The sequence below is a fragment of the Pseudochaenichthys georgianus genome, unplaced genomic scaffold, assembly GCF_902827115.2.
Source record: "Pseudochaenichthys georgianus unplaced genomic scaffold, fPseGeo1.2 scaffold_447_arrow_ctg1, whole genome shotgun sequence".
Taxonomy (NCBI): Eukaryota; Metazoa; Chordata; class Actinopteri; order Perciformes; family Channichthyidae; genus Pseudochaenichthys; species Pseudochaenichthys georgianus.
In genome coordinates, this window is record NW_027263012.1 from 93,062 (window position 1) to 111,532 (window position 18,471).

General features: G+C 41.6%; 1 protein-coding gene across 1 annotated transcript; it reads left to right on the forward strand.

Annotated features, from left to right (window-relative positions):
• The first annotated feature begins 4,586 nt into the window (after positions 1-4,586).
• On the forward strand, positions 4,587-7,200 carry LOC117442614 (cytochrome P450 2K1-like). The gene is made up of 9 exons (XM_034078587.1): positions 4,587-4,793; positions 4,913-5,075; positions 5,174-5,323; positions 5,417-5,577; positions 5,697-5,876; positions 6,244-6,385; positions 6,500-6,684; positions 6,783-6,924; positions 7,010-7,200. Exons 1-9 carry the CDS (start codon positions 4,587-4,589, stop codon positions 7,198-7,200), a joined length of 1,521 nt encoding a protein of 506 aa, XP_033934478.1.
• Positions 7,201-18,471: the final 11,271 nt, after the last annotated feature.

The following is an 18,471-nucleotide window of genomic DNA, read 5'->3' on the forward strand; positions in this document are numbered from 1 at the left end:
TGTCTGGCGGGCCAGATGTGGCCCACGGGCCGCCAGTTGGTGGTCACTGCTGTACATTTATCGTCCTCTCTAACATTATGTATCTGTGAAACAAAATTGAACAAATGTGTCCACCTATCTTCAAAATAAAACATTTCATAATATATTTTTTTATTTTAAACATTACAATATCGCAAATAAAAGCATTGTAATCCATCTCGCTTTTGTTCCCTGAAATAAAAACTTTAACTTTAAGTAACTGGAATGATTCTGACTAGTTATTATCCAAATGTTGACAAGACAACCATTGCTAGAGACACAAATAAACAATACTTAACCTCCACAAACCTGGAACAAAACTTAATCTTGTAAATATATATAACATTTTAACTGTAGCTTTCCTGGTTTATACAATCCCTATTGGCTACAGAGGTTTCCACTAGGTGCAACATTATTTATTTGTAATATTTAGCAACCAAACAAAACATACCTTGAGGTGTTGTTGAAGTGATACTGATAAAGACAACATAATAACATATTAACATTGCCATGTCCATGTTCTGCAGGTGTTGCCACCACCATCCTTCCCTGTAACCTTTGTTCTAAGCAGCAAACATATCGCTGTCTGTTTGAGTTAGCTTGTAGTCATCACCAATTCTTATTTTTTAAGTACATAAAATGCATTACTTCTGTTTCTGACAAAACAACCATCAGATGAGGCTGGGTGAAAGTTGAGAGAGAGCAAGTTATAATAAAACCTTAAATAAAATTGGATATGGTGATCTTTGCCACCAATCTATTATAAATAATTTGAGATAAGTTATACATTTGATCCAGTTAAGTTGACTTACCAGGGTTCAAAATATATTGGTTACAAGGTCATGTTTGGCCAGCTGGTGAGAAATTAGCTGTCTCGTCAACCCCTCTCTATGAAAGTCTGCTTTTCAAATATAGCAGTTTAGATCAACTCTCACTTTTAATTTAACTTGAACTAGTCTTTCCTTTATTACATGACATTACATGTCACTTGTTAGATGCTTTTATCCAAAGCGACTAACATACTCAACACTGTGGACAATCCCCACAGGAGCAATTTGGGTGAAGGGTCTCAGGGACACAACGACATGCTGACTGCAGTGGGGTTTGAACCTGTGACCCCCTGATCCAAACACCAACACACAATCCACTGCACCACACGCCTCCCTTTATCTTGACCCTTGAAGTAACATAGTCAATAGTCACTGTGGTTATCAAAAAGATTAGTTAATAACTGCTTTAATTCTTAAAAGTTTAATTAATTTAAAGTTTCATGCAGTTCTTAGTAGTACAGTGTTATCATAATCATAGGCAATGCTCCAGCAACAGATCTTCTGATTGCAGAGCATAAGCTATGAGAGAAAAACAATGGTTGAAACTTCAAAAATAAAATACATTAAACATTTTAACATGGCTTGTAAAAAAAGGAGCTTTAAGGATGAGGCCGGGTGAAGGGCGAGAGAACAAGGTACAACTTTGTAGAAAAAATGTATGATGATCTTTGCCACCAATCTATACATTGGATAGAGTCCTGTGACGCTTATTGAATCCAATAAAGTAAATGTTTTTTTTACAATACAGTTTTTGAAATCTAGATCTTTTGTCCATGTGTCTGTGTCCTAGTTTCAGGGAAACCCTTGTGGGCCCACCCAGTTTACTCATTGGCCCACCCTGACCCTGAGAAAGCTTCGGTGTCATTTATATATATTTTTATTTTTTATTATTATTATAAAAAATTCAAAGCATTCAAAGTGAAATTCAAGTGAACAAATATCGAGTTTAATTAATGTTGTATGTGTTTTATCCTCTGAACCGAACTCATTTACGGTAAAAACTGATTGTTGGTTCCGGCACACGCCATAATAACGTGAGAGAGGCAGAGAGCTGCCTGCAAAATAAATGATGGCTCAAAGTTCCCTGATGAACTTTGGTTTTAAAAAAAAAAGCCAGACTCCAAGAAGAGTTGCCCTCATCTAGCAGCGATCTATACGATCATTTTCTGATAACGATGAAAAAGCCCCGCCTCCCTCTCCCCACGTCTCCCTCTCCCCCCGTCTCCCTCTCCTGCTTCTGGGCTGTCAGAAGAAAACAAATGTTAACTGAAACTCTGCTGCACGGTTCCCTCGTCCCTTGGAAGAGGCGGAGAGGTGGGTGTTTTTCATCTGCTGGTGGACAGTCCGGAGAGATATAGCCTAGACAGGGTTGGGTTGTAACGGAATACATGTGACGGCGTTACGTAATCAGAATACAAAAATCAAGTGTATTCAGCTGGCATTACATTTGAAAAACGAGTAATCTGATTGCAGTTACCTTCGTAAACCTGAAGTGAATACATTTTGTACTTATTGGAATTATTGGTGGAAAATGTAATATTCATTACCGGCAGAACTGTGTGCACACTGCACAGCGCTGCAGCATGTCTGTGAGAGAGAGAGAGAGAGAGAGAGAGAGAGAGAGAGAGAGAGAGAGAGAGAGAGAGATGCAGGGTGTATGTGAGAGAGAGAGAGATGCAGCGTGTATGTGAGGCCCCGCCCCCGCACGCAGATGAGAGAGAGAGAGATGCAGCGTGTCTGTGAGGCCCCGCCCCCACACGCAGATGAGAGAGAGAGAGAGAGATGCAGCATGTATGTGAGGCCCCGCCCCCGCACGCAGATGAGAGAGAGAGAGAGAGAGAGAGAGAGATGCAGCATGTATGTGAGGCCCCGCCCCCGCACGCAGATGAGAGAGAGAGAGAGAGAGAGAGAGAGAGAGAGAGAGAGAGATGCAGCATGTCTGTGAGGCCCCGCCCCCGCACGCAGATGAGAGAGAGATCTCTTTTAAAATATATTGAAAGTTAGAAACGGAGATGGTTAGATAAAATGTGGAAGATAACGTTTATGTATCATTTCTTTATTGTCGAAATTATGACATTTATAACGGGATCAAATTAAAGTGAATGGCCTGCTGCTGCTGAATGCATGGGCCAAGCGACTGGAAAAAGTTTTAAAAGTTATTACATCGTTTCAGATAATAATAATAAATAATAATGATAATTCATTCTATTTAGGGGCGCCTTTCAAAGCACCCAAGGACACCTTACAATTCATAACATATTCCAAGGAAAGGTTTTAAGACAGTACAAAGAACGCAGTCCGGGTGATGTGTTCTATGTGTGGTGCAGATGAGAGAGCTGTCCAGAATTACACCAAGATGTCGTGTTTGAGTTCTTGATACGCCATTAAACAGTAAAATAAGTGTCTCCTGTTCCCCAGAACATACCCATCTGTTATGGAAAAAGAAAGTATTCCAAAAGTCATCTGCCACCGGTACCGGCGGGGATTGTTGTTAGCTTCTGATGACAGAAGAAAAATCTGGCCCACCCTATTTTTTACAGGCCCACCCTAAAGTAAATTTCTGCCTACGCTACTGGCCGCAAGTAGTGTGTATGCCTGCCCTTTATGAAAAGTGCGGTGAGATAACTTCTATGAGCAAATGCTCAAACGTTTGCAATGTAATCAGTTTGCTGCTGATCATGTGAAACCCAGATTTGGCACAAAAAAGGGGAATACACGTTTCGAAATTATGCCACATCAAGGTGGAATGCTCTTCCCACAACTGTAAAGGAAAATAAAACTTTACTTACCTTCAAAACCTCTCTTAAAGAGCACCTTCGGGGGAGAGCATTGCAAAACTGGCCCCGGTAATGGTACAAACCTCAACCTGTCGTCCAATGGACAGCTTCCCCCCCCCCATCTATGTATATACTCGCATTTTAGACTATGTTACTAACTGTATATCTGTAGACTTGGTATGTCTTAAATGTCCCGTTAGGATGTATTAGAACGAAATATAAAATGAAAATTGTAAAAAACCACCTGTATGTCAAATATGTCTTATATTTCAAAATGATATGATGAATTGGAAATGGGGGACCCTCATGTAAACAAGACGAAAGTCTTTCTCTGGTCTGCATCCCCTTAACAATTGTATTTTTTGAGCTGTACTGTACTGTACCCAATATACAAGCTGTTAATAAACTTTTCAATCAATCAATCAATCAATCAATCAATCAATCAATCAATCAATCAATCAATCAATCATGTAATCATTAAAGAAAATATTGTATAACTATAATATTTCCTTCTTTCTCCATTTGAAATGCTTGTGTCCTGTGAGTCTGAGTCGATCACAATGAGAGTGCATGAATACTGTTTTGACCAGTAGAATAATGTCAGCACAGACAATCATTACGTCCCCACTCACCCCTCCACCCAACCCAACATGTGTCCATGGGGTATTAGCATTTGGCCAACATGTAATCTCACTTGTCCTATCAACCTCTGTACAGGCCAAGCCATCCCTCCATGATCACATGATCACATGTTCACACGATCACATGATCTGAGGTAGCAAAAGTGCAAATCAATCTTGTTATTATCAAACAGAACAAATAGACTGTTCTCCAAGGTTCTAATCAGATCAAAGTAGCAGCTACTAAAATACATCTCTCCTCCTCACTCAACCAGAGCCAGCTGCATTCACACAGCAACCAAGTTAGAGTTGGAGCAACTTCAGAACACTTGATTAAAGTCATGGGAATATTAGATCTTTTTCTCCAGGCCTCGAGTACTAGCTCTCTTTTGGGGGCTCTGGTGGTCTTGGTGCTCGTCTACATCGTCTCCTCCTCCAGCTTCGGATCCCAGGACGAAGGAAAGGGACCTCCGGGTCCGAAACCACTTCCGCTACTAGGCAACCTGCTGCAGCTCGACCTCAAGAGACCCTACCACACATTACTGGAGGTGAGGCATTGGCGTACAAGAAGCTTTCTTTTAGAGTCAGTTTCACAAAGCTCTCTTGTCTTGTTTGCTTTATTCTGTGTTTTAAAAAGAAAATGCAATGACATTATGTTGTTCTTTAGCTTTCCAAGAAATATGGATCAGTGTTTACCATCTATTTGGGACCCAACAAAGTGGTGGTCCTGGCAGGATACAAGACAGTAAAGGAGGCACTTCTCAATCGAGCTGAAGAGTTTGGAGATAGAGACATGCTGCAAATTGCGCATGATTATAATCAAGGCCACGGTAATGAATGTTTTTCCAAATACTTATCCTTTTCATTTCCACATCCTTTGCCTTCGATGATTAAATTCCTTGACATTGTTTGCTGAACTACATTTTAGGGGTTCTATGGTCCAACGGTGATTCATGGAAAGAGATGAGGCGCTTTGCCTTGACTAACCTCAGAGACTTTGGGATGGGCAAGAGGGCTTCTGAGGACAAGATCATTGAGGAATGTGAGCACCTCATAGAAGTGTTTAAGAAATGCAAAGGTAAGTGTCTTATTATCCCTATTTGTATGATAACCAACACTTGTCAAGACAATGCATGTGATATTTATCATTTCACCATTTCCCTTTTTACAGGAGAAGCTTTCGATACAACTCAACCCATGAACTATGCGGTCTCTAATATTATCTGCTCAATTGTTTATGGCAGCAGATTTGAATATGATGATGCAGAGTTTACATCACTGGTAGATCGAGCAAACCGAACTATTCAGCTTGTGGGCGCCCCATCGATACAGGTCATCAAATGTTTTAACGCTTAGACTTTCGAATGTGATTTACACAATACATCGATTGCGGCAACTTATTGAACAAATTGCATTTTTAACTTTCTTTTTTTCAACCATTTCTTGAACAGGTATATAACTTGTTTCCATGGATCGGTAAATTTGTCGCTCACAGAAAGGAGATCAATATGTTGATTTCCGCCAACACAAAACAGAATCAACACCTCTTTAGTCGTTTGAAAGAGACCCTCAATCCACAGATGTGCAGAGGCTATGTGGATGCCTTTCTTCTCCGCAAAAAAAATCTGGAGGTTGGGAAGCAACATAACCACATCTCTGCTGTTGATATCTGAGAAGAGAAATGACATTTACCTGGTCACAATGTTGTTCAACATCATACATTCTTTAATTGATTAAAAGAAATACTGATATTTAATAATCAAATAATTTTTGCAAAAATTGTAAATGAACAAATGGAAGTTTTGAAATGTTATTTCCACACGTTGTAACTAAATTGATAATAGTGAGCCCTTTGATTAAAAGAAAAAAGTATTACAATAAACTCACTCAACCATCACTACTACCTCAAAAAACAAGATCAAATTCCCTTTTATGTCACATGTCAAAGTGTGGGAACAGGTTTGTTGACTGAAAGCACCGATTCATATTTACTTGCAGGAATCTGGGGTTACGGACAGTCATTTCCACGATAAAAACCTGATGCACACAGTTCATAATCTCTTTAATGCCGGGACTGACACAACAGCAACAACGCTGAGATGGGGACTTCTGTTTATGGCCAAGTATCCAAAAATACAAGGTAAGGGGCCTAAATTCTAAACAAAAGTCTTACAATTAACAGTCCAATCAGCAATATTTTCTTTACCAACAAAAACATCATCTTCATGAAGTCAAAAACGTTTTCTTCTGCCAGACAAAGTCAAAGAAGAGCTGAGCAGGGTGATAGGAAGTCGTCAAGCCCAGGGAGAGGACAGGAAGAGCCTGCCTTTCACTGACGCCGTCATCCATGAGACACAGCGACTGGCTAACATCGTCCCCATGGCCCTTCCTCACAAAACGAGCCAAGACGTAACTTTCCAGGGTCACTTCATTAAGAAGGTCAGAATGAATGAAAAACGGTGCAATACATTTCCTTTCATCAATGATAAATAAAAACAAACCAGAGTAATGAAAATCCAATTGTGTTTTGTCCACAGGGGACCACAGTGTATCCTCTCCTGACATCCGTCCTGTATGATGAGACTGAGTGGGAACACCCCCGCAGCTTTTATCCTGCTCACTTCCTGGACAAAGACGGGAAGTTCATCAAGCGAGATGCCTTCATGCCTTTTTCTGCAGGTTGGTGAATTTAGCCATCACTCCTTGATGTGCACTGACTTGCAGGCGACATGATCGTATTCTCTTTCATTTCTTTCTCTTCAAGGTCGCAGGGCTTGTATTGGAGAGAGTCTGGCCAGGATGGAGCTCTTCATCTTCTTCACCAGCCTCTTGCAACACTTTCGTTTTACTCCAGCTCCAGGAGTTTCAGAGGATGAATTGGATCTGACTCCACGCACAGGCTTCACTCTCAACCCTTCACCTCATAAACTGTGTGCTGTTTCCTGTGAGCAGTAGGGCTTGAAAATGCTGCTATCACATTCAGGAGTTCTGATTCTGAGTCATTCGAATGAGTTTAGCATGATATTTCATGTCGTGCAATAGGACTAAATATGTCCAACTTCATTAATGTCCTTATCACATTCTCACAAAAAACTTGTTGTAAATGCAAATCGTTTCAAATATATGGTGTTCTCTATATCAATTATTGTTTCTGCCGATCCTGTCATTACAAATTTAAATTGTATTCATATCGATCTCTATCTGCCTTTTTTTGTAAATACTCGGGAATTTACTTCACCGAAGTCAACTAACTCATTGAGGTAAGTGTCTTAATAAACCAATATGTGCATGATAGGCGACAATTTGCCAATGCTTGTGATATATTGATTCCTCTCTTTTTACATGAGAGACTTAGCCAACAAACTATGCAGTTTTTAAGAATATCCACTTCACTTTTTGAATGACTTGTTGAATCACCGGTCGATCGAGCAGTGTAATACCTAGTATTTCTCTACGCTTCTTGACAAAAACAACTTTTAGAAATGTGAAATCATGTTCAAACTAAGCGAAGTCAGATACTAGTTTTCACTGAATAATACTGAACACACTATTGACATCTTGTAGGGAACTAACATTCAAATGTTTAAAAGGCACTGTCTTGTTTTCATAATGAAGTATTATTGAAAAGATATATGTCTGTGTATCCCGGACACGTCATATTCATGCCCAGTAAATATAGGTCTTGACTCACGATGGTACCTGAGGTAGTGTAGAAATACATTTTGTCACGTTATAAAACATATCCACAATAAACATCCATAATAAAATATAAAATTGTGCAGCAAGTCACTATCACTCATATACAAGACTCATAGATAACTGAGGTGCTTCGCTTGTTCCAACAAACTTGTTGACACAATCCTATAAAATACAACAGACACAAACTTTTGTATTTTGAATGGCTGATATTTTGTCTAAATTGCTATTGTTTTTATGAAAATCAAAGCAAAAAGTTACCAGCAGGAAAAGGCAAACGTTTGTATTGTTGTGTAGGGGCAAAATTTAACTTTTAATTTTAACAACGTACGTTCTTGGTTTTGTAAAGAAATTATCAACAGAGATAAGAATGAGTGAAAGATAAAAGAGAACAACATAACAACTTCATATGAAACTTTTTATCAAGATGATCTTTAACACCATTTTATGTTAAGTCATGTGATGCATATATGATCCAGTAACATTAATCATTTCAAGAGTTTTCTAAATCAGGGTTAATGTTACATCTGAGCTTGTGTATGGAAACTTGGCCATAAGTCCTTATCCTGGATCCTGTCAAATATATACTAGCAGTTGGGAACCAGAGGAATATTTTTGAAGGCTGACATCCTATCTTGTCTCATTTTAGGATGACAGTAAATAATTTTAGTAGGATATATTTTGTCCTTACTATATTGAAGAATGCAGTTTTATCTCATCTTAGGATAGGAAGTTAGCTCAAGTTATTGAAGAATCATCATAACTTAGAACAAGTTAGTAATCCTACATTTGGATGCAAAGGCCCTTTCCTAAATGTAAAACAATTGCCAAGTGACAGCCAGAAAGGTCAGCCTTTGTGTTTGGATTTTTTTTGGAGGTAATTAATTTCATCCTCAAAGTTGATTATATATTCATGCTGAGTTCCATCAAGAAACAAAGTCAAAAATAAGACTTCAAAACAGCTTTTTCAAAACCTTACACTCAGTTCAAACCGGAGAGACGTGATGTAAGATTTTACATATTTATTGTTTACACGTCATATGAATGAAATGATTGCCATGATAATACAACAGGAGAATGTAATGGTGTTTGGCGATTAGGCCCCGGTTTGCAGGATAATCATTTAGGAGGGAAAGCACCGCTCCGATGAAATCCCCGGGGTCTAGACACTGGTGGTGGTGCTGAGTAGGTGAGACCGGTCTGAAGAAGGAAGGTTTAGCTTTGTCCTGGAGGAGACTGGAGGCGAGAGGGGTGGAGGTGGGTTGCGGTCATCTGCAAATGACAACTGACAGGGAGGAAGAGCAGGCATTTAAGGAATTTAGCATGTGCAGCTATTGGCTGCTGAGGGGTGACACCCTCATATTTAATGAGGGGGGAAGGGAGCCATCGAGTGACGTGTAAGTGACTCGTGTTAGGTCTTCCTTATTGAACTTGCGCTAAGCTTCATTTCAAACCGGAGAGACGTGATGTAAGATTTTACATATTTATTGTTTACACGTCATATGAATGAAATGATTGCCATGATAATACAACAGGAGAATGTAATGGTGTTTGGCGATTAGGCCCCGGTTTGCAGGATAATCATTTAGGAGGGAAAGCACCGCTCCGATGAAATCCCCAAAACCATTGAAGTATGAAATACTGAGATGAACCGAGTTGCTTACCTTGTGGGGTGACTGGTGATCTGGGAAGGAAAGATAATAGATTAGCACGTATATGAGCGACATAGTGCCGGAATCACTGCCGGAGCTTACGGGTCATGCTGAGACTCTGACTGCCGAAATCAGTGCCGGTCTTACCTGAAAACGACCTGCGGGTCGCATGCCTGGCCAGCAGGGCTTGACTACGCCGAGGAGCGAGCGGTTTCGTTTTGTAACGGTGGCCTTCCGCCACGACACCGAAGTGTACGGTGGCCTTCCGCCACGCCTGAACTTCGCAGGCTATATACATCTTTTTCTTTGCTCTTTCTTTCGTAACTGACACCGAAGTGTACGGTGGCCTTCCGCCACGCCTGACTTCGCAGGCTATATACATCTTTTTCTTTGCTCTTTTCTCTTTCTTTCGTAACTGACACCGAACTGTACGGTGGCCTTCCGCCACGCCTGACTTCGCAGGCTATATACATCTTTTTCTTTGCTCTTTTCTCTTTCTTTCGTAACTGACACCGAACTGTACGGTGGCCTTCCGCCACGCCTGACTTCGCAGGCTATATACATCTTTTTCTTTGCTCTTTTCTCTTTCTTTCGTAACTGACACCGAACTGTACGGTGGCCTTCCGCCACGCCTGACTTCGCAGGCTATATACATCTTTTTCTTTGCTCTTTTCTCTTTCTTTCATAACTGACACCGAAGTGTACGGTGGCCTTCCGCCACGCCTGACTTCGCAGGCTATATATATATATATATATATATATCTTTTTCTTTACTCTTTCGGATGCGCTGCAATTTGTCGGAGGGGAGACGCCTTCATGTCTATGGAGTCGAGGATGATGCCTAAGAACTCTAAGCGTGTGTCGGGACCTAACATTTTCTCTTTGGAGAGAGGGACATCTAACTCCTGAAGCAGTGTTTAAGCTTGACCAGTGAGATCCCTGAGCTGTCCTGTGGTGGGACTATGGGGAGGAGTCGTCCAGTAGGTGAAGGACGGAGGGGATTCTGACGATGTTCAGCGGGTTTCAGCAGGATCCAGCAGAGCGCTTCCGAGAAGGAATTGAAGAAGCAGGGGCTGCTTCTGCGAAAATAGAGTTTGAACTCCCACTTAATACCGAACGAATTCCACTGAGACGGATTAATGGGGATGATGTTGAAGGCATCGGTAATGTCCGCTTTGGAGAGCCGAGCTCCGTGCCCTGTGAACTTGATCATCTTTATTGCATTATCCACTGAGGCATGGTGAAGGGAGAACTGATCTGGAGGGATGATGCTATTGACGCTGCTGAATGGCCAAAGCGGGGAGCGGACAGATCGAAATCAGCCTTTTATTTACGTGTGGCTTATTCCGATGGGATTTGAACGGAACACTGAGAAGGGGGAGGAGCTAAAAGGGCCGATTATATATCCTTTGAGAAGTTCTTTGTCGATGAGCTGGGAAACTATGTTGGGTTCTTTAGCGGCTGACTGTAAGTTTCTTGCTACGAAAGTCACTGTGGGAGATGGGAGGACCCCTACCCTGAAGCCTTGGGAGAGCCCTGACAGAGATAGTCAACGAACACGGAATCTGGGTGAGTAGATAGCGCAGCTGCTAGCTGAGGGATGATAATGGGAGTGGAGGGTGGTATTCCAATTATTATTATTATATATATATATATATTTTTTTTCTCCTCCACAAGGTTTCTGGCGCAGAGCTACTGTGACGGCCCGTCCACACGGTGGCGCGCGTTTAAAGCTTCCAACGCTTCTGCCCATTCACTTTGAATAGGGTGACATCACTTTTAGCAGGACTGTATTTTGGGAAGCGACGTGGAGCGTTGCTGGCGTTGCTCGCTTCAAAAGTTGAGCAATGTTCAATTTTGTTGGCGCCTCGGCAGAAGCGTCAGCCAATGAAATCCCGTTTATGCAAATCTGCCAGTACAAGCGCTAGCCAGTCGAACCGCGTGTATGCTGGGAGAGACTACGCAGGTCATTACCTCATATTCCGGAAAATGGAGGGAAAATTCATTATAGCGGTAGTGAATCACCCGGTGCTGAATGATCGGTCTCTGTTCATCTACCGGGATACAAACCAGGGGAGCGAGGCATGGAGGGAGGTGGCAGGGACAGTGGGTGAAACTGGTAGGTTTTCGCCTGTTGGAGTTTCCCCCCCCCCCCCCCCCCCCAGTTTACTTCGTTTTAACATTGCTATTGCTTTGTATCTCGGGGCAAGAGATTCATGTGATTGGTTGTTGGTCACGTTGCTCGCAAAAACAGTAGCGTAGGCAAAAATGTACTTTAGGGTGGGCCTGTAAAAATATAAGGTGGGCCAGATTTTTGGCAGATTACTTTTAGAATACTTCCGAGTTCCTTTCTTCTTCTTCTTCTTCTTCTTCTTCTTCTTCTTCTTCTTCTTCTTCTTCTTCTTCTTCTTCTTCTTCTTCTTCTGAATACTGTCTTTTCCATAACAGATGGGTATGTTTTGGTGAACGGGAGACACGTATTTTACTGTTTTATCAAGAGCACAACACGACATCTTGGTGTCATTCTGGACAGCTCTCATCTGCACCACACGTAAAACTCACCCATACTGCATTCTTGTACAGTCTTAAAACCTTTCCTTGAAATATGTTATACATGTAAGGTGTCCTTGGGTGCTTTGAAAGGCGCCCCTAAATAGAATGAATTATCATTATTATTTATTATCTGAAACGATGTAATAACTTTTTTCCTTTTTTTTCAGTCACTTGCCCTATACATTCAGCAGGCCATTCACTTTGATTTGATCCCGTTATAAATGTCATCATTTCGACAATAAATAAATGCTACAAAAATCTTCCACGTTTTATCTAACCATCTCCGTTTCTACCTTTCAATATATTTTGAAAGAGAACTCTCTCTCTCTCTCATCTGCGTGTGGGGGCGGGGCCTCACAGACACGCTGCATCTCTCGCTTACGGACACGCTGCTGCGCTGTGCAGTGTGCACACGGTTCTGCTGGTAATGAATATTACATTTTGTGAGGAAACTTCTCAACCAATAGTTCCAATAAGTATTCACTTCAGGTTTATGAAAGTAACTGACTCAGATTACTCGTTTTTCAAATGTAACGCCCGCTGAATATACATGATTTTTTTGTATTTCTGATTACGTAACGCCGTTACATCTATTCCGTTACAACCCGACCCTGTGTGGGTGAGTGCAAACATTTTCGTTAACACTAGTACCTGACCTGAGTGCCACGGAAGTCGAAGCTCCTGTGACGAGTCTTCCAGGGCCTGGAGGCGAGCATCGATAGCTATCATGGAGCTAGCCAGGGATTGCAGGGAGCCGGCCACGCTACTCTCCATGAGGGGTGTGTTAGTGACGCTCCCGGACTGGCAGCCTGGGAAGGGGTGGATTTTGGAGGTGGACGGGATCCTGGCTGGAGGGCTCGACTTCCTGCCCTTTTTTATATTACCTCCGCGGCTGCGGCAGCGTCCTCGCCCTGCTCTCTGGGGAGCTGACTGGAGCTGCTGCCCCGGACTGGGGAGCTGTGCTGGAGACCTGATCCGAGAGCTCTCAGAGCTGCGAGAGAGTGAGGCCTGGGGCTGTGGGGATGTCCTGCTGCAGGAGCCGGGCGATGAGGAAGTCTGCCTCTGGTGATAGGCCGCTGTGGGGAGCCGAACCGGGCTCGAATAATTCCATACCAGGTTCGTGATCTGAATTGTCCGCGTTGGACATCTCGAGCTAGTTTTTCTTGTGCTTTTTTTTCTTTTCTTTTTTTCTCACGAGGAGGAGTATAGTACTGCTACTGTTTGCGGTCATCTGCAAATGACAACTGACAGGGAGGAAGAGCAGGCATTTAAGGAATTTAGCATGTGCAGCTATTGGCTGCTGAGGGGTGACGCCCTCATATTTAATGAGGGGGGAAGGGAGCCATCGAGTGACGTGTAAGTGACTCGTGTTAGGTCTTCCTTATTGAACTTGCGCTAAGCTTCATTTGTCAGAAAAAGTTCCCAAATCCTACAGAGTGTACAGTAGTGTTAATTTCGTTGACTAAAACTATGACGAAATATGTTCGTCAACGACCTTTTTTTCCATGACGAAAACGAGACGATGACGAGACGGCACCGACGGCAGTAAACAATAACTAACGAAATCATCATGCAATATCGTTGACGAAAAGTGACGAGACGAAAATGTTGGGGACGGGTGGCGCAGTGGTCTGTGCATCCGATCATCAGATCAAGGGGGAGTGCTGGGGAACTCCAGTTCGAAATCCGCTCCTGCCGCCACTGCGTCAGGCCGTTGTGTCCTTGGGCAAGACATTTCACCCGGATTTGCTCCTGTGGGTATTGTCCACAGTACATGTATAATACCAATGTATACTTGTAAAAGCGCCTCGATGACCTCGAGGCGTGAAGATGGATGGTGTGGCGCAGTGCGCTGTGCAATGATCATCAGATAAAGGGGTGAAACCCGCCGCTGCTGCGTCTGTAAAGCCGGTGTGTCCTTGGGCAAGACACTTCACAGTTTCTGACCATTGCATGTATGATATATGTGTAATGTGTGTACATGTATATGTAAAGAGCTTTGAGTCATTGAAAAAGCGCTATAATAAATGTAAGGAATTATTATTATTATTATTAGTTTACTAAATAAAAACGTTGCCAAAATCTCTTTAATTTCGTTGACGAAAAATGAGGAGACGAAATATTATCAAAGATAACGTTACATCTCTGATAGTCAGTTTTTCTCCCAGCCAGCAGTTCCACTTCCGGTGCTGCGGCACTGGCAGGGCAGCAGCTGTGTGTGTCTGTGGGGCGGGCGGCGGTAGATTTGAATTACACCGGGCAGCGGCAAAATATGAACTGTCAGGAAGACTCGGGTCTAACTCATGGTCGAACTAACCTTATTTAACAGAAAATAAAATGGCAACAACAGGGCTTGGGAGCAGTGGTCGCACTCGCGTTAACCGAATACCCCCCCGTCAGCGCGTGTGAGTGATAAATTGTGCACTCGACGGGTAATAATGGATTATGACGGAAATGTTACGATCCTGTCCGTCAAAATGACTAACAACGAAAAAGTCTAAAGCCACCACTGCTTGGGAGAAAGAAACGATGTGATATTTGGGCCCATTTTCGCTACAATGAGGCAGAGAAAAAAAGCGAATGCATTGTTTCATCAGAAGGGAAGCAATGTGGCCATAACACAGCTGGTAAAAACACCACACACCTGACCAGATACTCTCTGCAAAGCTGCATTCTTAATCATTCAGCCTGTGTTTTTCATCAAATAAGGACAAGATATAATCTTATTTATTTATATATACTAAAATGACAAATTATTGGTTTTGGCTAGACTAGTTTGACTGAAATGTTCTATATAATCTGATGACTAAAAAAGACTCAACAGTTTTCATTGACAAAAAGTAGACTAAAATAATTACTTTTCTTTGACTAAAATAAGACTAAAATGCTCAGACCTTTAGTCTGATGTTTAGACAGGATGTCATTTGTACATAAAAACACCTTTACCTGTTCACTCACTAAGCGTTCAAGAACCTTAGCCAGAACTGACAACTTAGAGATTGGCCTATAGTTATTTAATAAAGTGGCTTCCCCTCCTTTTAGCAAAGGCAGGACATACGCTGACTTCCACAATTTTGGAATTGTGTTAGTGCTGAGGGAGAGGTTGAAAAGACTAGTGAGAGGTGGAGCAATACAATCTGCAGCTATCTTTAAAAAGAAAGGTTCTACGTTGTCCGGGCCGGCCGGTTTCTTAGGATCTAACTTGGTTAAAGCTTCACGAACAACATCAACAGTAAAAGGGGTAAAACTAAAAGGGTTTTCCAACACATGTTTTTCAGAGTCACATACTGTAGTGTTCACAGAAGCAGAGTTAGTGACAGATTCAAATAGAGAACCACAGGACACAAAATGCTCATTAAAGCAATTGAGCATAGTAGCCCTGTCCGATATAGAGCCAGATGCTGTGGTAATGCACGGAGGTAGCTCATTACGGATATCGCCGGTGGATAACGATTTAATGGCTTTCCAAAATGTTCCAGGATTATTCAGATTCTTTGTGGTTACTGACAGATAGTACTTTGATTTAGCACTTTTGATATGAGAAGTGAATCGACGTATCGACTTTTCCCTGGCTAGCAGTCCCTTGGTTAAAATCCAGCCGCTGTTGCTTACAGTAGGTGGAGGTGGAGTGGCGTTGGATGAGTCTGGGTCTGTAACGGTCTTAGCTACTAGCTTCGTCCCAGCATGTTGTTTTTGCAGATGTTTTAAGAGATTTGAATGACTGGTTTGGGCAGTAGATAGGCTCTTTGACCCGCCAGGACACAACTTACATTTAACAGAAACGTTCTTTTCCTTGTGCTCGACAAAAGTGAAATAGTGAGAATATCTCCAGGTGGAGAAACTAGACTTGAGCTCCGCCGTCGCCATGATAGTCTTGTTAGTAAACAACACAAACACGCCCACAGCCCGTCTCCGCATGTGACACAGGAAGTATCTAAGTGCATTTACTCAAGTACTGTACTTAAGTACAGTTCTCATCTCTGTTCGCCTCGCTGTTGACTATATAAAAAAACTAACGGAGTAACGCACCATGTAGTAACGGTAACTGAGTTACTGCATTTAAAAAGTAATGCGTTAGAGTACTAGTTACTGCCAAAAATAACGGCGTTACAGTAACGCGTGACTTTGTAACGCGTTAGTCCCAACACTGGTTGGGGACGAGGGAGGGCATGCCTTATTTACTGCAGCAGATCCATTATTTTCTAGGTTTCTACAGAGTGGACTGCCCGTGTGATCAGCTCGGTATTGGCACAATACACAGAAACATGGCAAAAGAAAATGGACACAGTAGAAAGTATGGTAATAATTGTTATTAACAGCTATGACATGAACAGCAGCAATCAGAATGAAATGAATCACCTCTTTGATTTGTCCAAAAGATAAGGTGCTACATTAGGATCAATATGCATGTATATGAGTTCCTGAAATGATATAACGTTGCGAACGTGTGAACCAAATTTTACACAGAAATGCTGTTTTCAGTTCGATTGTATTTATATAGCGCTAAACAGTCATAAAAGCTATCTCAAGGCACTTTTCATAAAGAGCAGGTCTACACAGTAGCCTTTCGATCATACTTTACAATCAGGGTTCATACACTTTTTCACCAATGATTTTCCATGACTTCTCCATGACCTTTACCTCATTTTCAATGACCAAAAAAAAATTCCCACTGAAAATGGTTTATTTGAACATGGAACAGGAAAATAAGGTCTGCATTATGAAACATGTTGTGCCTATCTAAAACAAATCAAATAGTAGGCTTACTAGCTTCTACACACTAAAGCAACTGTAGTCAGGGAGGCTGGTATGAAAAAGGTGGCAAGGACCTGACCCCTGACCCCCTGAAAGCAGCAGTGTCAATAATAACAGAAACGCCAAAGAGTCATATCTAATAGAAATATATAAAAGCATTTATTTTAATTGTGTAGCAGTCAGTTTATAATTCTGGCAGCACTGTTGAGCATTTTGAAAATGTATTGTCATGCCTGTGCAAGGCTGAGTCTTTCTATCTTTATAGCCACTGGTGTAAAGTAACTAAGTTCATAAACTCAACAAGTACTATACGTGGGTACAATTTTGAGATACTTGTACTTTATTTAAGTATTTCAATGTTTTGCTACTTTGTACTTCTACTCCTCTACAGTTCAGAGGTACATGGTGTACTTCTACTCCACTACAGTTCAGAGGTACATGGTGTACTTCTACTCCTCTACAGTTCAGAGGTACATGGTGTACTTCTACTCCACTACAGTTCAGAGGTACATGGTGTACTTCTACTCCTCTACAGTTCAGAGGTACATGGCGTACTTCTACTCCTCTACAGTTCAGAGGTACATGGTGTACTTCTACTCCTCTACAGTTCAGAGGTACATGGTGTACTTCTACTCCACTCCAGTTCAGAGGTACATGGTGTACTTCTACTCCACTAAGGTACATGGTGTACTTTTCCTCCACTAAACGGTATTTAATACCTTTAGTTACTCTACAGATGTGGATGAATGATGGTAAATATAACCAAGTGTTAAATCAGACTTTAGTTCCACCTGGAGTAAATCCACCAGCTACCCTGCAGTCTACAAAGTACTTCAGACTAGCTGCACCTTTACCAGCTTTGAGAACACTTTCATGATCAATCATTATAAAACATATCATATATATTATTCTGAAATCGACCAATCTGCACAACGACTACTTTAACTGTCGCTACTTTCACATTATTTTGATGATAATACTTTTCTACTTTTACTTGAGTAACATTTTTAATGCAGGACTTTTACTGTAACAGAGTATTCCTACACTCTGGTACTTCTACTTTTACTCAAGTACAAGATCTGAGTACTTCTACTTTTACTACAAGATCAGAGTACTTCTACTTTTACTCAAGTACAAGACCTGAGTACTTCCACTTCTACTAAAGTACAAGATCTGAGTACTTCTACTAAAGTACAAGATCTGAGTACTTCTACTCGAGTACAATATCTGAGTACTTCTACTTATCTGAGTACTTCTACTTTAACTCAAGTACAAGACCTGAGTACTTCTACTTTTACTCAAGTACAAGATCTGAGTACTTCTACTTTTACTCTAGCACAATATCTATACTTATACCACCTCCGTTTATAGCCTATGAAAAAAACTATTAGAAAACGAAGGCTAAAGCTAACGATAGCAGATAGTGACAATGTATGCTAGCTAGCTAGCTCAACGATTCCTTAATGATATTGTGACAGAAAAACATTTCAGTTCACATCACGCTCTGCCGCTCTGCTCTGAACACCTGAACGGCCCGTTCTAACAGCTGTTCACCAGCGGTGCAGTCTGT